The sequence below is a fragment of the Cynoglossus semilaevis genome, chromosome 7 (assembly GCF_000523025.1).
Source record: "Cynoglossus semilaevis isolate Cse_v1.0 chromosome 7, Cse_v1.0, whole genome shotgun sequence".
In the NCBI taxonomy this organism is placed as follows: domain Eukaryota; kingdom Metazoa; phylum Chordata; class Actinopteri; order Pleuronectiformes; family Cynoglossidae; genus Cynoglossus; species Cynoglossus semilaevis.
This window is the reverse complement of record NC_024313.1, coordinates 13,129,794-13,143,064: the sequence shown is the minus strand read 5'-3', so window position 1 is coordinate 13,143,064 and position 13,271 is coordinate 13,129,794. Positions and strand designations below refer to the sequence as shown.

At 49.0% G+C, this 13,271-nt stretch overlaps 1 protein-coding gene across 1 annotated transcript in view; it reads right to left on the bottom strand.

Moving 5' to 3' along the window:
* The window catches only part of col12a1b (collagen, type XII, alpha 1b), a 52,310-nt gene that overhangs the window by 10,590 nt on the left and 28,449 nt on the right, over positions 1-13,271 (bottom strand). Inside the window, exons 39-65 of the mRNA XM_025057066.1 lie at positions 12,808-12,895; positions 12,360-12,584; positions 11,948-12,087; positions 10,457-10,586; positions 10,230-10,369; positions 9,925-10,054; positions 8,617-8,756; positions 8,389-8,518; positions 8,141-8,280; positions 7,860-7,989; positions 7,278-7,420; positions 6,522-6,651; positions 6,220-6,362; positions 4,989-5,118; positions 4,056-4,175; positions 3,804-3,950; positions 3,618-3,734; positions 3,148-3,300; positions 2,992-3,066; positions 2,172-2,311; positions 1,805-1,928; positions 1,358-1,501; positions 1,076-1,240; positions 924-962; positions 682-820; positions 423-565; positions 240-349 (exon numbers count right to left, since the gene is read on the bottom strand). Coding sequence (XP_024912834.1) covers positions 240-349; positions 423-565; positions 682-820; positions 924-962; positions 1,076-1,240; positions 1,358-1,501; positions 1,805-1,928; positions 2,172-2,311; positions 2,992-3,066; positions 3,148-3,300; positions 3,618-3,734; positions 3,804-3,950; positions 4,056-4,175; positions 4,989-5,118; positions 6,220-6,362; positions 6,522-6,651; positions 7,278-7,420; positions 7,860-7,989; positions 8,141-8,280; positions 8,389-8,518; positions 8,617-8,756; positions 9,925-10,054; positions 10,230-10,369; positions 10,457-10,586; positions 11,948-12,087; positions 12,360-12,584; positions 12,808-12,895 — 3,555 coding nt within the window. The remainder of the gene's footprint in view (positions 1-239; positions 350-422; positions 566-681; positions 821-923; positions 963-1,075; positions 1,241-1,357; positions 1,502-1,804; positions 1,929-2,171; positions 2,312-2,991; positions 3,067-3,147; positions 3,301-3,617; positions 3,735-3,803; positions 3,951-4,055; positions 4,176-4,988; positions 5,119-6,219; positions 6,363-6,521; positions 6,652-7,277; positions 7,421-7,859; positions 7,990-8,140; positions 8,281-8,388; positions 8,519-8,616; positions 8,757-9,924; positions 10,055-10,229; positions 10,370-10,456; positions 10,587-11,947; positions 12,088-12,359; positions 12,585-12,807; positions 12,896-13,271) is intronic.

The following is a 13,271-nucleotide window of genomic DNA, read 5'->3' as shown; positions in this document are numbered from 1 at the left end:
CGGACTGACTGCCGGACTGACTGTCTGACTGACTGTCTGACTGACTGTCTGTCTGACTGACTGTCTGTCTGACTGTCACAGACCAAAGGTGACCCAGAGGTCACAGCCCCCCTGACCCAGAGGTCACAGCCCCCCCCCCGTGGCTCTGGTAACCAGATCTAATCAACAGGGGACATTTAACCTTCTCCTCCACCAGGGGGACCATGGTGGAGGTCACCTGGTGTACTGGGGGTCTTTACCTTGTGGAAGCTTCCGTGGAAGATCTTCTTCACCAGGGCGTGGTCGAAGGTGACCCTCTGGACCTCGCCGCGCTCGTCCTTGTTGTAGAAGGACACGGTCTGACTGGTGGCTGAGCAGAAGGAGAGAGAACACGGTTGAAATCAACCTCTGGGCTGAGGACCCAGCCGCTGTCGCACACTTACGGTCCACGCTGACTCCAGTCTCAGGTTTGTGGTCTGAACTCGACACCTGCCAGAGGTCGAAGGCCTCCTTGGGTGAGTCGGGGAGGAGGCGGAACATGAGGATGAGGGTGTAGGTGTGAGGGAGGCCGTCAGGGTGGATGTCACTGCACAGGAGACAGAGGAGACACGTGTGTTTCTGAAGGTTCAGGACGCCCCCTTGTGGTCTGGGCCCACCAACCTCCCTGGTGATGTACTGATGACATCGTGCTGTGAGACTCACGTGGTCGGCTGCGTCAGAAACGCGTTCTTGTGGAGTCTGTAGGAGTCGAAGCTGTTGAAGGAGCCGGGCTCCAAGGAAACGCCTCTGACTGAACTGTAGGTCTTCTCCGTCAGGTTGAAGGCCTCCAACATCCTGAAACCTGACAACACACACACACACACACACACGCACACACACGCAGCGTGTTCGTCACCTGACCTCCATCAGTTTACACCGTCAGACGACCTGCTCCATGTACTGACCTGGAGACGTGAAGCCGTTCAGGAAAATCAGCGGACAGGCTGGGGGGGGGGGGGGGGGGGGAGACAAAAACCAGATGTCAGAAGATCTGAGAAGATCTGAGAAGATCTGAGAAGATCTGAGAAGATCTGAGAAGATCAGGCGATGAACTCACAGGACGTGGCGGTTTCACAGATGAAGGTGATCAGGTTTTCTCTGATGGTGGCAAAGGCGTCAAAGTCGTCCACCACAAACACATGTCGGTCACTGGGTTTGCTGCCGATCTCTTGCAGCTCCACAAAGTCCACGTCGGCCACACCGATGGCAAAGACGCTGTAGCCTGAGGGCAGAGGAGCGGTTTAAAGGTCAAGAGGTCAGCTCAGGTCAGGACGGGGGTCAACTACAGACCACCAGAAAACACAGAAATAACTATCTTTTCTCCATGTGAGCGCAGTACCTGCGTGCTGCAGCTTGGCGGCGTGCTGCTTCACGTCGTCCTGAGATCGGCCGTCGGTGATGGTCACCACGATCTTAGGGACGTTTCTTCTCATTCCGTTTTCGGCCGAAAAGGCTTTTTCGTAGGTGTGTTTCAGGGCGATGCCTGGACGACAAACACACACGGTCACATGGTCACATGTTGTTCTGATGGTACCATGTTGTTCTGATGGTACCATGTTGTTCTGATGGTACCATGTTGTTCTGATGGTACCATGTTGTTCTGATGGTACCATGTTGTTCTGCATGGTACCATCAGAACAACATGGTACCATGGTACCATGTGACCACGGTACCATGTGACCACGGTACCATCAGAACAACATGTGACCATCAGAACAACACGGTTCCATCAGAACAACACAGATCTCCTCCTGCTCTTTAGTCTGGTAGGAGGTCCAGCTCAGACCTGTCTTGGTGTTTCCTCCTCTGTAGCGGATCTGATGAAGCGCCGACATGGCCACGCCCTTGTCCTGGTAGGCGTTGAGCCTGAACTCCGTCTTAGCGCTGTCGCTGAACTGGACAAACGACACCTGGTGGAAGAACGTATAAAAACAGGATCAAGATTAGGAAACAATAAACAAACATTGAACTAAACTCTAATCTGACTCCAAATCCATCAAGTTTCTGATCTAATCTCAGCTGTAATCCAAGTAAATAAACATTGAACTAAACTCTAATCCAACCCCAACTCTAATCTAATCTCAAGTTTTATTCTGACTTTAATCTGACCTAATATCCAAAGGTTTTTATTGGGATGAATTAGGATTTGTCACCTGCATTCCCGATGGTCCGATGACGTCGAAGGCTCCGACGACTTCGGAGACAAAGTGAACCACTTTGGTGAAACTTTCTTCTCCGATGCTCCAGGAGCCGTCGATGACGAACACCACGTCTGCTTTGGCCCCTTTACAGACTGGGGGGGGGGGGGGGGAGGGGGGAGACAGCAGATTAAATCTAATCCAGAGATTAAGGCGGTGGAACAGACGACCCAGACTAAACTTTTTGTCTTCAGACACAGAAACCAGAAGTCTTTCTTTTCTTCACTCTGCTCTGGCTTCTAACATGAGAACATGTGGTGACCATTAAAACCACTGCTGGACCGAGGCCGACCCAGAGCTGCTGGAACCTTCTGTGAGGCCAGAAGCAGCTTTTCACAGCCAGAGAGGACGTTGAATGAAACGGACCCGCAGTGATTCCATGTTCTCTCAGCGGAATGTTGGCGCGCTGATCCTCAGGATCCTGGAGGAACCTGGAGGATCCTGGAAGAACCTGGAGGATCCTGGGAACCTTCCAGACCTACTCGGAGTTACACTTACGATTTTTACGAGTGTGGTTGAATGAGGTCACTGTGTTATGTTCAGGGAACAATGTTCTCTGAGATCCTGCTGAGTTACAGGTGCAACATCTGAGAAAAAAAACGGGTTCACTCTCCTCGTCAGAAGTCCAGAGAGAAAACCAGGGATTTCAGCTGAGGTGGACACAGGAAGTGGCTCAGTGGTGGATCAGCCACTGCTGAGTCACTGGTTTTCTCTATGGACTTCTGAATGGAAGAAACGGGAGAAAAACTTTAGTGACGATTATCGTCCGACTCACCTGCCCAGGCTGGAGGAATGGTGGGGGGCGGGGCTGGAGTCGGTGGGAGTGTCGCAGACGGAGTGGGCCTCATCACTGACACCAAAAGAAAACAAATGATATAAAAGATTTAATCTGATCTGATCTGATCTGATCTGAACTCTGGCAGTGATTTACGTGTCTTCTCGTTGGCGCTGACTCCAGGTCCCTCCAGATTGGGGGTCTGGACGTAGACGGTAGCGGTGTAAAGAGCGTCAGGGGAAAGACCATCAAAGCAGTACTGAGGTGCTCCGGCTGGGATGGTGATCTCATGCTGCCCCCTGCTGGATGCTGAAAACACGGGAGAATCAAAACCAGCCAGTTAGCTTGTCGTCGTGCAGCGATATCCTGCTCCGTGCCTTTGAAGCCACAAATTCACAAATGAAGTATTTCAAATGAATCAGTGCAACAAAGGTGTTGTGCTGCCTCCTGCTGGTTACTGGAATACATGACCAGCTCTAGTTTCCGCTTTATTTTAAATGTTCACAGCAAATCGCCCCCTGCTGGACGCGAACAGCACACATGAATCTAACTATTTAATCAAAGATTAGAGTCCAGTAGCAGCAGCGACGTCGGTGTCGTTGTGGTGTTTGTCTTTGAAAACTTACGATCCACAGGGTGGAGTTTGATCCTGTAGGAGGTGGCCGCCCTGTGAGGACTCCACTTGATGCAGAACTTGTCGTGATCCACGTTGTAGGTCTCGATGTTGGTGACGTTCAGATAAACTGAGGAAGTACAAGCAGACGTTTGGATCTGATCTATATTTTGATTTCACTTCTTTGTTGTGAACATACGTGTGGTTCCCTGGCCCTGCAGTGGACCGCTCATGCCCCCCGTGTACTGAGCCATCACTTTGACGTCGTACGTGGTTCCTGGCTGCAGGTTGTGCAGAGTGTACGACGCCACGTCGCCCACAAAGAGGTCCACGGTCTGGTCTGAGCCTGTGAGGACCAGCGGAGGACGGAGGAGACAGAAAATACTCCTTTAGTCTTGACATGGACTCTGAGACCAGAGAACCTGCTGGTACCAACAGTACACCATCTGACCTGCAGGGAAGTAGACGAGTTTGTAGCCCTGGACTGGAGCAGACACGGGGTCCCAGGAGACTCTGAACCTGGTGTACCACTCATCTGAGACCCTGAGGTTCCTGGGACTCAACAGACCAACTGACAGACACGGAGAACACAGTCAGAACCTCAGTCCAAGGTCTAGGAACTTTGACCACAGAGGTGGAGGAAACATTAGTTCAGACCAAAGTCCATGGAGAAAATCAGAGATTTTAGTTCAGACCAAAGTCCATGGAGAAAATCAGAGATTTTAGTTCAGACCAAAGTCCATGGAGAAAATCAGAGATTTTAGTTCAGACCAAAGTCCATGGAGAAAATCAGAGATTTTAGTTCAGACCAAAGTCCATGGAGAAAATCAGAGATTTTAGTTCAGACCAAAGTCCATGGAGAAAATCAGAGATTTTAGTTCAGACCAAAGTCCATGGAGAAAATCAGAGATTTTAGTTCAGACCAAAGTCCATGGAGAAAATCAGAGATTTTAGTTCAGACCAAAGTCCATGGAGAAAATCAGAGATTTTAGTTCAGACCAAAGTCCATGGAGAAAATCAGAGATTTTAGTTCAGACCAAAGTCCATGGAGAAAATCAGAGATTTTAGTTCAGACCAAAGTCCATGGAGAAAATCAGAGATTTTAGTTCAGACCAAAGTCCATGGAGAAAACAGGTCATTTTCTGTCAATGACTCAGCGGTTGTTGGTTCACTACTGCCTCCATCACTGAGTTCTAAGGAGTTATTTTGTAACGTCACTGTTGGAAAACTTTTCTTCAAGAATTATCTCAGTGACTTAAAATGACCACAGGAGGCAGTAGAGGACCAGCGGCTCAAGTGTCCTCTGATTTTCTCTATGGACCTTTGATTGGGAGAGTGAGGCACTGACACACACACACACACACACACACACACACAGACAAACCTGTGCGCCCGTTGCCGTTGAGCGTTCCTCCTGGACCTTCAGCGTACACGGCCTCCACGGTGATGTTGTAGGGAGTGTCTGGACTCAGGTTCTGCAGCATGGCGTTGTTTCTGTTTCCTGGGACCACAGTCTGATGAGGTTCAAACAAACAACAACGACAGCTCCTTCAGTCTTTCGTTGGTGAACAGATAGATCAACTGTTGATAAGTGTTTCCCACTTTTTTGTTAAACCTATTTTTCCAACTGAAAGACAACTGAACCAGAGCTCAGAGTCTCTGTCAGAGACATCACTGAGTTCTAATGAGTTCCTCTGTGACTTCACTGTTGGAAGACAACTGAACCAGAGCTCAGAGTCTCATCTGTGAGTCATCTGTGCAGAATCACCGCAACGACACAGAGTGGCCACAGGAGGCAGCAGAGGACCAGCAGTGTCTGTGTCTGTGTGAGGTAAAATCTAGAACCTTCCATCTGTCACTACTCCTGGTTCTACTGGCACTCGGTTCCATTTCCCTCCAGGAGGAGAGTCTGGCGGAGACAGGAAGTGTGTTTGTGTTTTGGCCAGAGTGAACAAACACAAAGCTGTTCTCTCACTGACAGACGCTCACTCCTGATAATCCTAATAATCACGTGTAAACACTCGGACAGATTGTTCCACTCAGGAACCCTTTCATCCGGACCCTTGACTCACCAGCAGCAGGTGCGTCACAAAAACGCTGTCAGGAGAACGCGGGCAGCTGTGCCGTGACTCCGCCCACCGCTGCGCTCCAACAACATTAATATGACCTCCATTAGTCGCACAAACTGCGCACTCTGCTTAACTGAGCCGGTAATTAGTTTCTCATTTGATTTGTGATGTGAAGGAGCCAAAGGAATTCTGGGATGTGACTTCACCACATAGTTTGAGCAGAACATCAGAGCACGGAGAGATTGTCTGGAACATTTATCCCAGGAAGAACGAGTGAAACGTAGAAAACTCCCCTTTCTCTCTGTTTGTTTCCTGAGCTAACGACAAACAGCTAACTGGTCATCGTTTGGCTAGCAGACCAGTGGTATTCTATTCTTTAGCTACGTTAGCTACGTTAGCTACGTTAGCTACGTTAGCTACGTCAGGGCCTTAACTCAGACCTTTTTACTGTGGCTTTTCCCTGGTGTTGACATTGATGATGTCACATGATGATGTCACACCACCACCTCTGTATGAACACCTGAAATGACGGCATTACAAACTCACAAACTCAGTGATGGGGTCTCCGGTCAGGGGGGCGTAGGCGATCTTGTACTGTCGGACCGGACCCTCGGCGTGGTCCCAGCTGACGGTCATGGTGCTGGTGGTGGCGTCAAACACCCTCATGTTCCTGGGACCGGCACGTGGCACTGCAGCGGCACAAACACAAAACATTTGACCTGGTTCTGAGCTGGACTGTTGGACTTGTTAAGACTCAAACCCCCGCCACGGTGTAAGACCCAGAGTGTCCAGCAGGGGCCGTTTATCCACAGTGACACAAACACCAGCGTGAACATGGTTTCACCTACGTGTTTTTCCATTTCCTGTGACTGGAGAACCTTCAGTGTCTGCATACAGAGCTGAGACCCCCACGGAGTACGGAGTGTCCGGGATCAGGTTGTCCAGGAAGACTGTGTTCAGGTTCCCTGGAACCAGGACCTGTGGAAGATGAAGAAGATGAAGATGAAGAAAGAACACACCCTGGTGGACCTGGACCCTGGTGGACCTGGACCCTGGTGGACCTGGACTTCCTGGAGGTCTTCCTGTCTCCACATCCTTCTGTTTTCTTGTTTTGGTTTCTTTTTTTTTTAAACGTTTTGTGTTTGGTGAAAAACCAACATGTGTTTTTGTCGTGTTGAAACCAGATCAATGTCAGCGTGAGATTTTAAAAACAGCAGAACCAGCGAGGCTGCTGGTTTGAATCCACTCTGCAGCCTCAGGGCATCAATTCAAACCACTCACATGGAACATGTGGTGTGGTTTAAACCCAGTGGATCCTGGGTGGATGGTTCTGCTGGTTCTGCTGGTTCTGCTGGACCTCTTCAGACCCAGAGTGAGGAGAGAGGAACCACACAGTGAAACAGTGACTCAGAGTCTCCGTCTCACACGTGGTCTGATGTGGGTCAACTCCAAACCTCTGTCACGAAGACCACGTCTTCTCTGTCTGAGATCCAAACAGAAGAACAGAGGAACCAGGTCTGGGGTCCTCAACACCAGAGTCTTTGTCTCTTTGAAGTTGACCCACCAGACTGTCTGGACTGGTGAAGACCTCATGAAGAACTCACCGTCTCCGCAGGTCTGCCTCCACTCAGTGGAGTGTAGGTGACCCTGTACTGCTGGACTTGGCCACTGGCAGGTTCCCAGCGGGCGTTCAGGCTGTTGGGGGTGGGGTCGTAGACCTGGATGTTCCTGGGAGGAGTCCGTGGAACTGTGGTGGATGGTTCTGACATGACACAGTTTAAAAAGAAATACAAAGTCACACATTTTAAGAGGTACATGGATGAGGAAGGTGTCAGGTCCAACGGCATGTTTGTATTTCTAGACAGGTGTGTGTATGGACTACTGAACTAACTCACTGTTACTGCTGTGTATATGTATGTGTGTGTGTGAGTGTCTACACGGGGTAGACTCAAAGGAAGACTGCCATTCGTTAGCTAAGGAGAAGGAGAAGGGCTGGGAGTTCATACGTTTTACTTCTTCCCATTCCTTTTTGAAGATGCATTCATGTTTGTCAATAATCAATACGTATTCCTTTTCTTTCATTTTCATATTCAAAATAAACTTCAATCAATCAGTCAATCAATCAATCAATCAATCAATCCTGTTAGAAGACCACTGGTGGACCACATGTGTCCGAGGCTACTCACGTGTCTTGCCCTTGTCGGACAGACGCAGACCTTCTCCTTCTGGATAAACGGGCACCACGGTCACAGTGTAGGGTGTGTCAGAGAGGAGGTTCCTCAGGACGGTGGAGGTGGTTCCACCAGAAACCTGCTCCTGTGAGCACATTTAGAACCAAACACCTTTATACGTCACCAAACCTCATGGAGAAAACCAGCGATTTCAGCTCTCAGTGACACAAACGGACCACCGGAGGCAGCAGTGGACCGGCAGCTGCTTAAATCCCAGAGGGACTCGTTCATCTCACCATGTCCTCGGCTCCTCCTGATGCGGGGACATAGAAGAGACGATACTGGCGAACGTTGCCCTCTGCTGGCTCCCAGCGGACCTTCAGGGAGCTGGTGGTGGGGTCGGTGACCTGCAGGTTCTTCACTCCTCCCAGAGGTTCTGCAGACAGGACAGAAGTTCACCCTCACTGTTCTCTGGACCAGAAGCTTTGACGGCTAACTTTATTTTGGCTAACTTCTCATTGGAAGCTCCTTTTCTTCGACCTACTTGTCTTTCCGTTCTCCGATGTGCGTTTTCCCTCAGTGTCAGAGTAAATGGGAACCAGCGTGACCTTGTACTCGGTGTCAGGCTGGAGCTCCCTGAGGACCGTGTTGGTCGACATTCCTGACACCTGGGTCTGTGAAGGAGCGGTGGGAAAACGGTGGTTCTGGTTTACTGAGCTCAGACCAAAGACCAAGACCCGACCTGAAGACAAACAAGAACCTAAGAACCCACCATGCTCTCGGCTCCTCCTGCTGCAGGAACGTAGATGACCTGGTACTGTCTCACGTCGCCCTCTGCTGGTTCCCAGCGGACCCTCAGGGAGCTGGTGGTGGGGTCGGTCACCTGGAGGTTCTTCACTCCACCCAGAGGTTCTGCAGGACAGTGGACGAACCATGTTATCAATTCCATGGGCTGCAGCCCACGTGGGCTGGACCTTTTCTTAACAAGGATCTTAACGACCATGAGAAGGTCTCCCAACTCAGTAGGTCGTGGGGGAAACTAAACAAAAGGGTCAGCGTTAGCCAAACAAGTGTTGACGGTTAGCTTAAAAAAGTGGGAAAATAGTGGGAAAGAGCAACGATGACGAGTCTTTGAAGTTAACCTCCTTAGCTTAGCTTAGCCAAATCACAATCTGCCAAAGATAATTAAAGAAACAAACAAAAGTGGAAAGTCTTCATCAGCAGATGTTTTTTTTTAATTCCAGGCGCTGACTCTAAAACCTGGAGCCATAAAAACTCAGATCCAGTCAACAAAGGTTTTTTTCTTTTCACGACTTCTCTCTGGTAATAAAACATCAGTTTGGAACGTCAACCAGTTCATTTCCTCAGACTGTGGGAGATAAAACTCTGTCTGTTTGGACCTGAATCCATCATTACACTTTTATTAAAGGCACATTTCTCAGCTAGTTTGTCGAACAGTGAGAGGGATTTGTGGAAATGTCCGTCAGACGTCAAAGACCGCCGCTAATGTCTGAGGGCTAACTTAGTTTAAGCTAACTTTTATTTCCATCTACGTCTCTGACCGTGGACGTTCTACTCTGTGGACGACTTTCATCTTCAACCATGAATGTGGTCCACATGGAGCTGATGTTCCTGCTCCAGCTCCCCCTCATGTGGGCTGGATGTGGAGTGCAGATGTTTCTTCAGCTGCTGTGACGCTGCTTTGAACAAACGTTGGCCAACGAAGAACCAAAGACACACACACACACACACACACTCTCACATTCACTCTGGTCAATCTAACACGTAAGGTCCTGGGGTCAGTGGTCCCAGGTCCTGGGGTCAGTAGTTCCAGGTCCTGGGGTCAGTAGTCCCAGGTCCACGTACATGTCCACGTCTTCAAACCCATCGATTTCAACCTGGTTAACGTTGAGCTAACCAGATTACCTTTATGATTAGCTTTAGCTGCTGTCATTTACTGCAGTCCCGCTGAATGTCATTAGTGAGTGTTTGGATTGGACCACCCTGAGACTGGGACACACAGACCACGGTCCGAGGACCTTTTTAAATCCCATTTAACTCGATTTAACGATTCACTCACTGGTCTTCCCGGTCTCGTCCTGTCGTATTCCCTCCACGTCGGGATAAACAGGAACCACAGCGACGTTGTAGAGCGTGTCGGAGTCCAGGTTTCTCAGGATGGTGCTGGTGGTGCCACCGGACACCTCCTCCTGCCCCGGGACAGAAAGAGTTAGCTGTTAGCAACAACAATGACCAGGCGGAGACAACTTAAAGAGAACAAGCTAAACGATGACTGAAACGATGGCTAACAAGGAGAAAAAAAAACAAAAAATGAAATGAATGTTTCTTCAATTTTAAAGCTGGTAGTTTGAAACTCTGTCATACCGTTCGCTCTTCACCTCCAGGCTGAGCGGCGTACAAAACTTTGTAGCTGCGGACATTTCCCACAGCAGGTTCCCAGCGCACTTTCAGCGTATTAAAGGTCGGATCAATCACCTGTAAGTTCTTGACTCCGCCCAGTGGCACTGAGGAGTAAGGATTAGTGGAGTGGAGTGAATAAAAGTGTCACAAACACGGTGACATCATCTGCAAACACAAACACGTCCTCTCACATGTTTTCCCATTTTCAGACTGAGATTTTCCCTCCATCTCAGGGTAAACAGGGACCACGGTCACCGTATATTCTGTGTCTGAGTCCAGGTTCTTCAGGACCGTGGAGGTGGTGGACCCCGACACCTGGTCCTGGTTCAAGACAAGGAAGAAAAAACAGAGAGAAAATGGTTCAAACAAATCAACAATTAACACTGTGAGGGTAAAACAAGGTGAACGTTAGCCTAAAACAGCTAAACAAAATATGAAGATGAAGATGAAGATGAAGATGAAGATGAAGCAGAAAAAGCTGAGGTCATGGAAACATAAAGACGGGTTTGAAATGTTAGCCAAAAACAACCAGTGTGAGATAAACAAGGCTAACGAGGAGCCAGAAGTCAATTAAATGTTTAAGTGTAAACAGTAAAAACACCAGCAGTGTTTGAAGACGGCGGTGGTTTGTTCTCTGTCGGACTAATCCAAGGTGAAGTCCTCCTCACATCTGCTCCAGGATCAGATGATTCCACTCTTCTCCAAATGAAATGATCTCATTCCACCAACAGAGTCAGATAAGGTGAGGGGAAACGTGAGAAAACCCCCCCCCCCCCCCCCCCCCCCCCACCATATTCCATTTAATACTTCAGAGAAAACAGACTAAACTCTGTCACATCAGTGTTCACTGGTCCATGTTTTTTCCACGGAGAAAAATGAAACAGTTTTACTTCAATATTGATGTTCCTGCTCTGACAAGGTCTGAAGGTCTGAGTCTCTGAGGACAAACCACTGGTCTTCTCCATTTAGGTTTGGTATGGGAGTAAAATGGAACAAACAAACCACTCACTGACCCACACCAAGAAAATCAGAGGCTTTAGTTCAGACCAACGTCCATGGAGAAAATGAACAGTGATTTTAGGAGACAGAGACGCAGCAGCTGTCAGTCAGCTCTCCGCTGCCCCCTATGGTCAGTTTATGTGAGATTTTCTGTGGTTGTAAAAGTTTGTTAAACCTCTCCTGACAGCAGCCGGCGTGGTTTCATTAAAAACAGCCTGTTTCATGTCATACTTCAGCAAGCTAATGGAGCATGGACAGAGCTCCGAGGTTCTGGTTGCACTCCAACATCTGGAAGTGGAAAGTCCTGACTGTGACGTCAGAGCTCTGACTCACAAGGAAAAGGCTGGAGATGAAGCTGACGCTGCTAAAACTAAGACTTCAGCTCCAACTATTGCAGCTTAAACTGAAGCTGTCGTGACATCAGACAAAACTGACGCTGCTGCTAATGCTAACATCATAAAACTAAACACAACTGTTAGTAAAGGCGCTGCGTTCTGACCTCTGTCTCAGCTGAACGTGCTGAAGCTAAACTAGCTGCTAACATCGCTGCAGCTAAAGTTCATGAAACCAACAGTAGCTTAGCTGCGTGGTTGCTAACGTTGTCAATGTGTCCACTAGGACGTCTGCTGGTGCTAAAGGTCGTGGAGGTGTGGATGAAGGTGAGGAGGTCAGTGAGGTCTCACCACTTCCTGCTCTCCTCCTGCCACTGGAGTCCAGATGACAATGTACTCCCGCACTTTGCCCTCTGGTGGCTCCCAGCGGACGTTGAGGGTGCTGGTGGTGGGATCGGTCACCTGCAGGTTCCGAACGAAGCCCAGAGGCTCTGACAGAAAAAACAAACAAAAAAAGAAGCCCAGAGGCTCTGACAGAAAAAAACAAAACAACAACAACAATTGTAAAAGAGAAAATCAGTGATTTCAGCTCGCATTGAGCTGTTTGGCTCACTGCTGCCTCCGGAGGTCAGTTTATGCTATCACATTTGAAGTGGACCAGAGTTTGCTCATCGTTTTGTTTCCTGTCCTTGAACAAAAACGGAACATTTTTTCAGGGCATTTGGAGCCAATCAGAACTCAGAACCAGACAGAAGTCACTCACTGGTCTTGCCGTTGTCCGACAGGCTCGGTCCGTCTCCTTCAGCGTAGACAGGAACCACGGTGACGGAGTAGCGAGTGTCTGGAAGCAGTTTGTCCAGAATGGTGGAGGTGGTGCTCTCTGACACTTGCTCCTGCAACAGGGGGCAAAAACAGTGAGATCTGCCCTCGGCCAGCAGGGGGCGCTGCTGACTAGGCTTGAGGAGAAGGTCCTTCAATCTGTGGCTCACTTTTGATTATGATACACTGATTAAATCAGTTCTAAACCGTCTGGTCAGATTCCCCTCAGTGACACAGAGCGACCACAGGAGGCAGCAGAGGGCTGACATAACTCTGATTGTGGTTTTTATTGTGTATTTAACACGAGCTCAGTCTAATTCTTCCCATTTTCCACATACATCTGGAGCCACACTATTCCACTGTGACTCATGTTTACTGTTTCCCTCCTCAACATATGGAAGTGTTCACATTCCTGCAGCACAGGTGGTAGAACATTCCTCCTGTCACCGACAGAGAGTCAGAAATCCTCTCTTCTTCCGTCTGAACGTCAGGATTAACCAGGTTCTGCTCAGATTCTGGGTCCACAGGATTAGGAGGCCTTTTTCTGTTTGAAGGTCTAATCCTGACTGAAGACTGGCTCGAGGCTGAAGCCCAGCTGAGAGCTTTCATCATCATCCAGGGATTAACTCTTCAGACAAAGTCCGACTGTGTGGATCCTGACAGGAAGAGCCGGAGATCAGAAGATCCCTGGTTCTCCTCAGGTTCTTTGTTTGACTCAGGTTGGAGTTTGAACCGTGTGATCCTGCTAAGATAACTCTGACTATCAGATTCATTTAACCAGCCTTCAATCAGATCAGACTTGAGTTTAGTGGCCTCTAGTGGACCGGATGAGCTCTTTTTATCAGCTGTTGGAGGC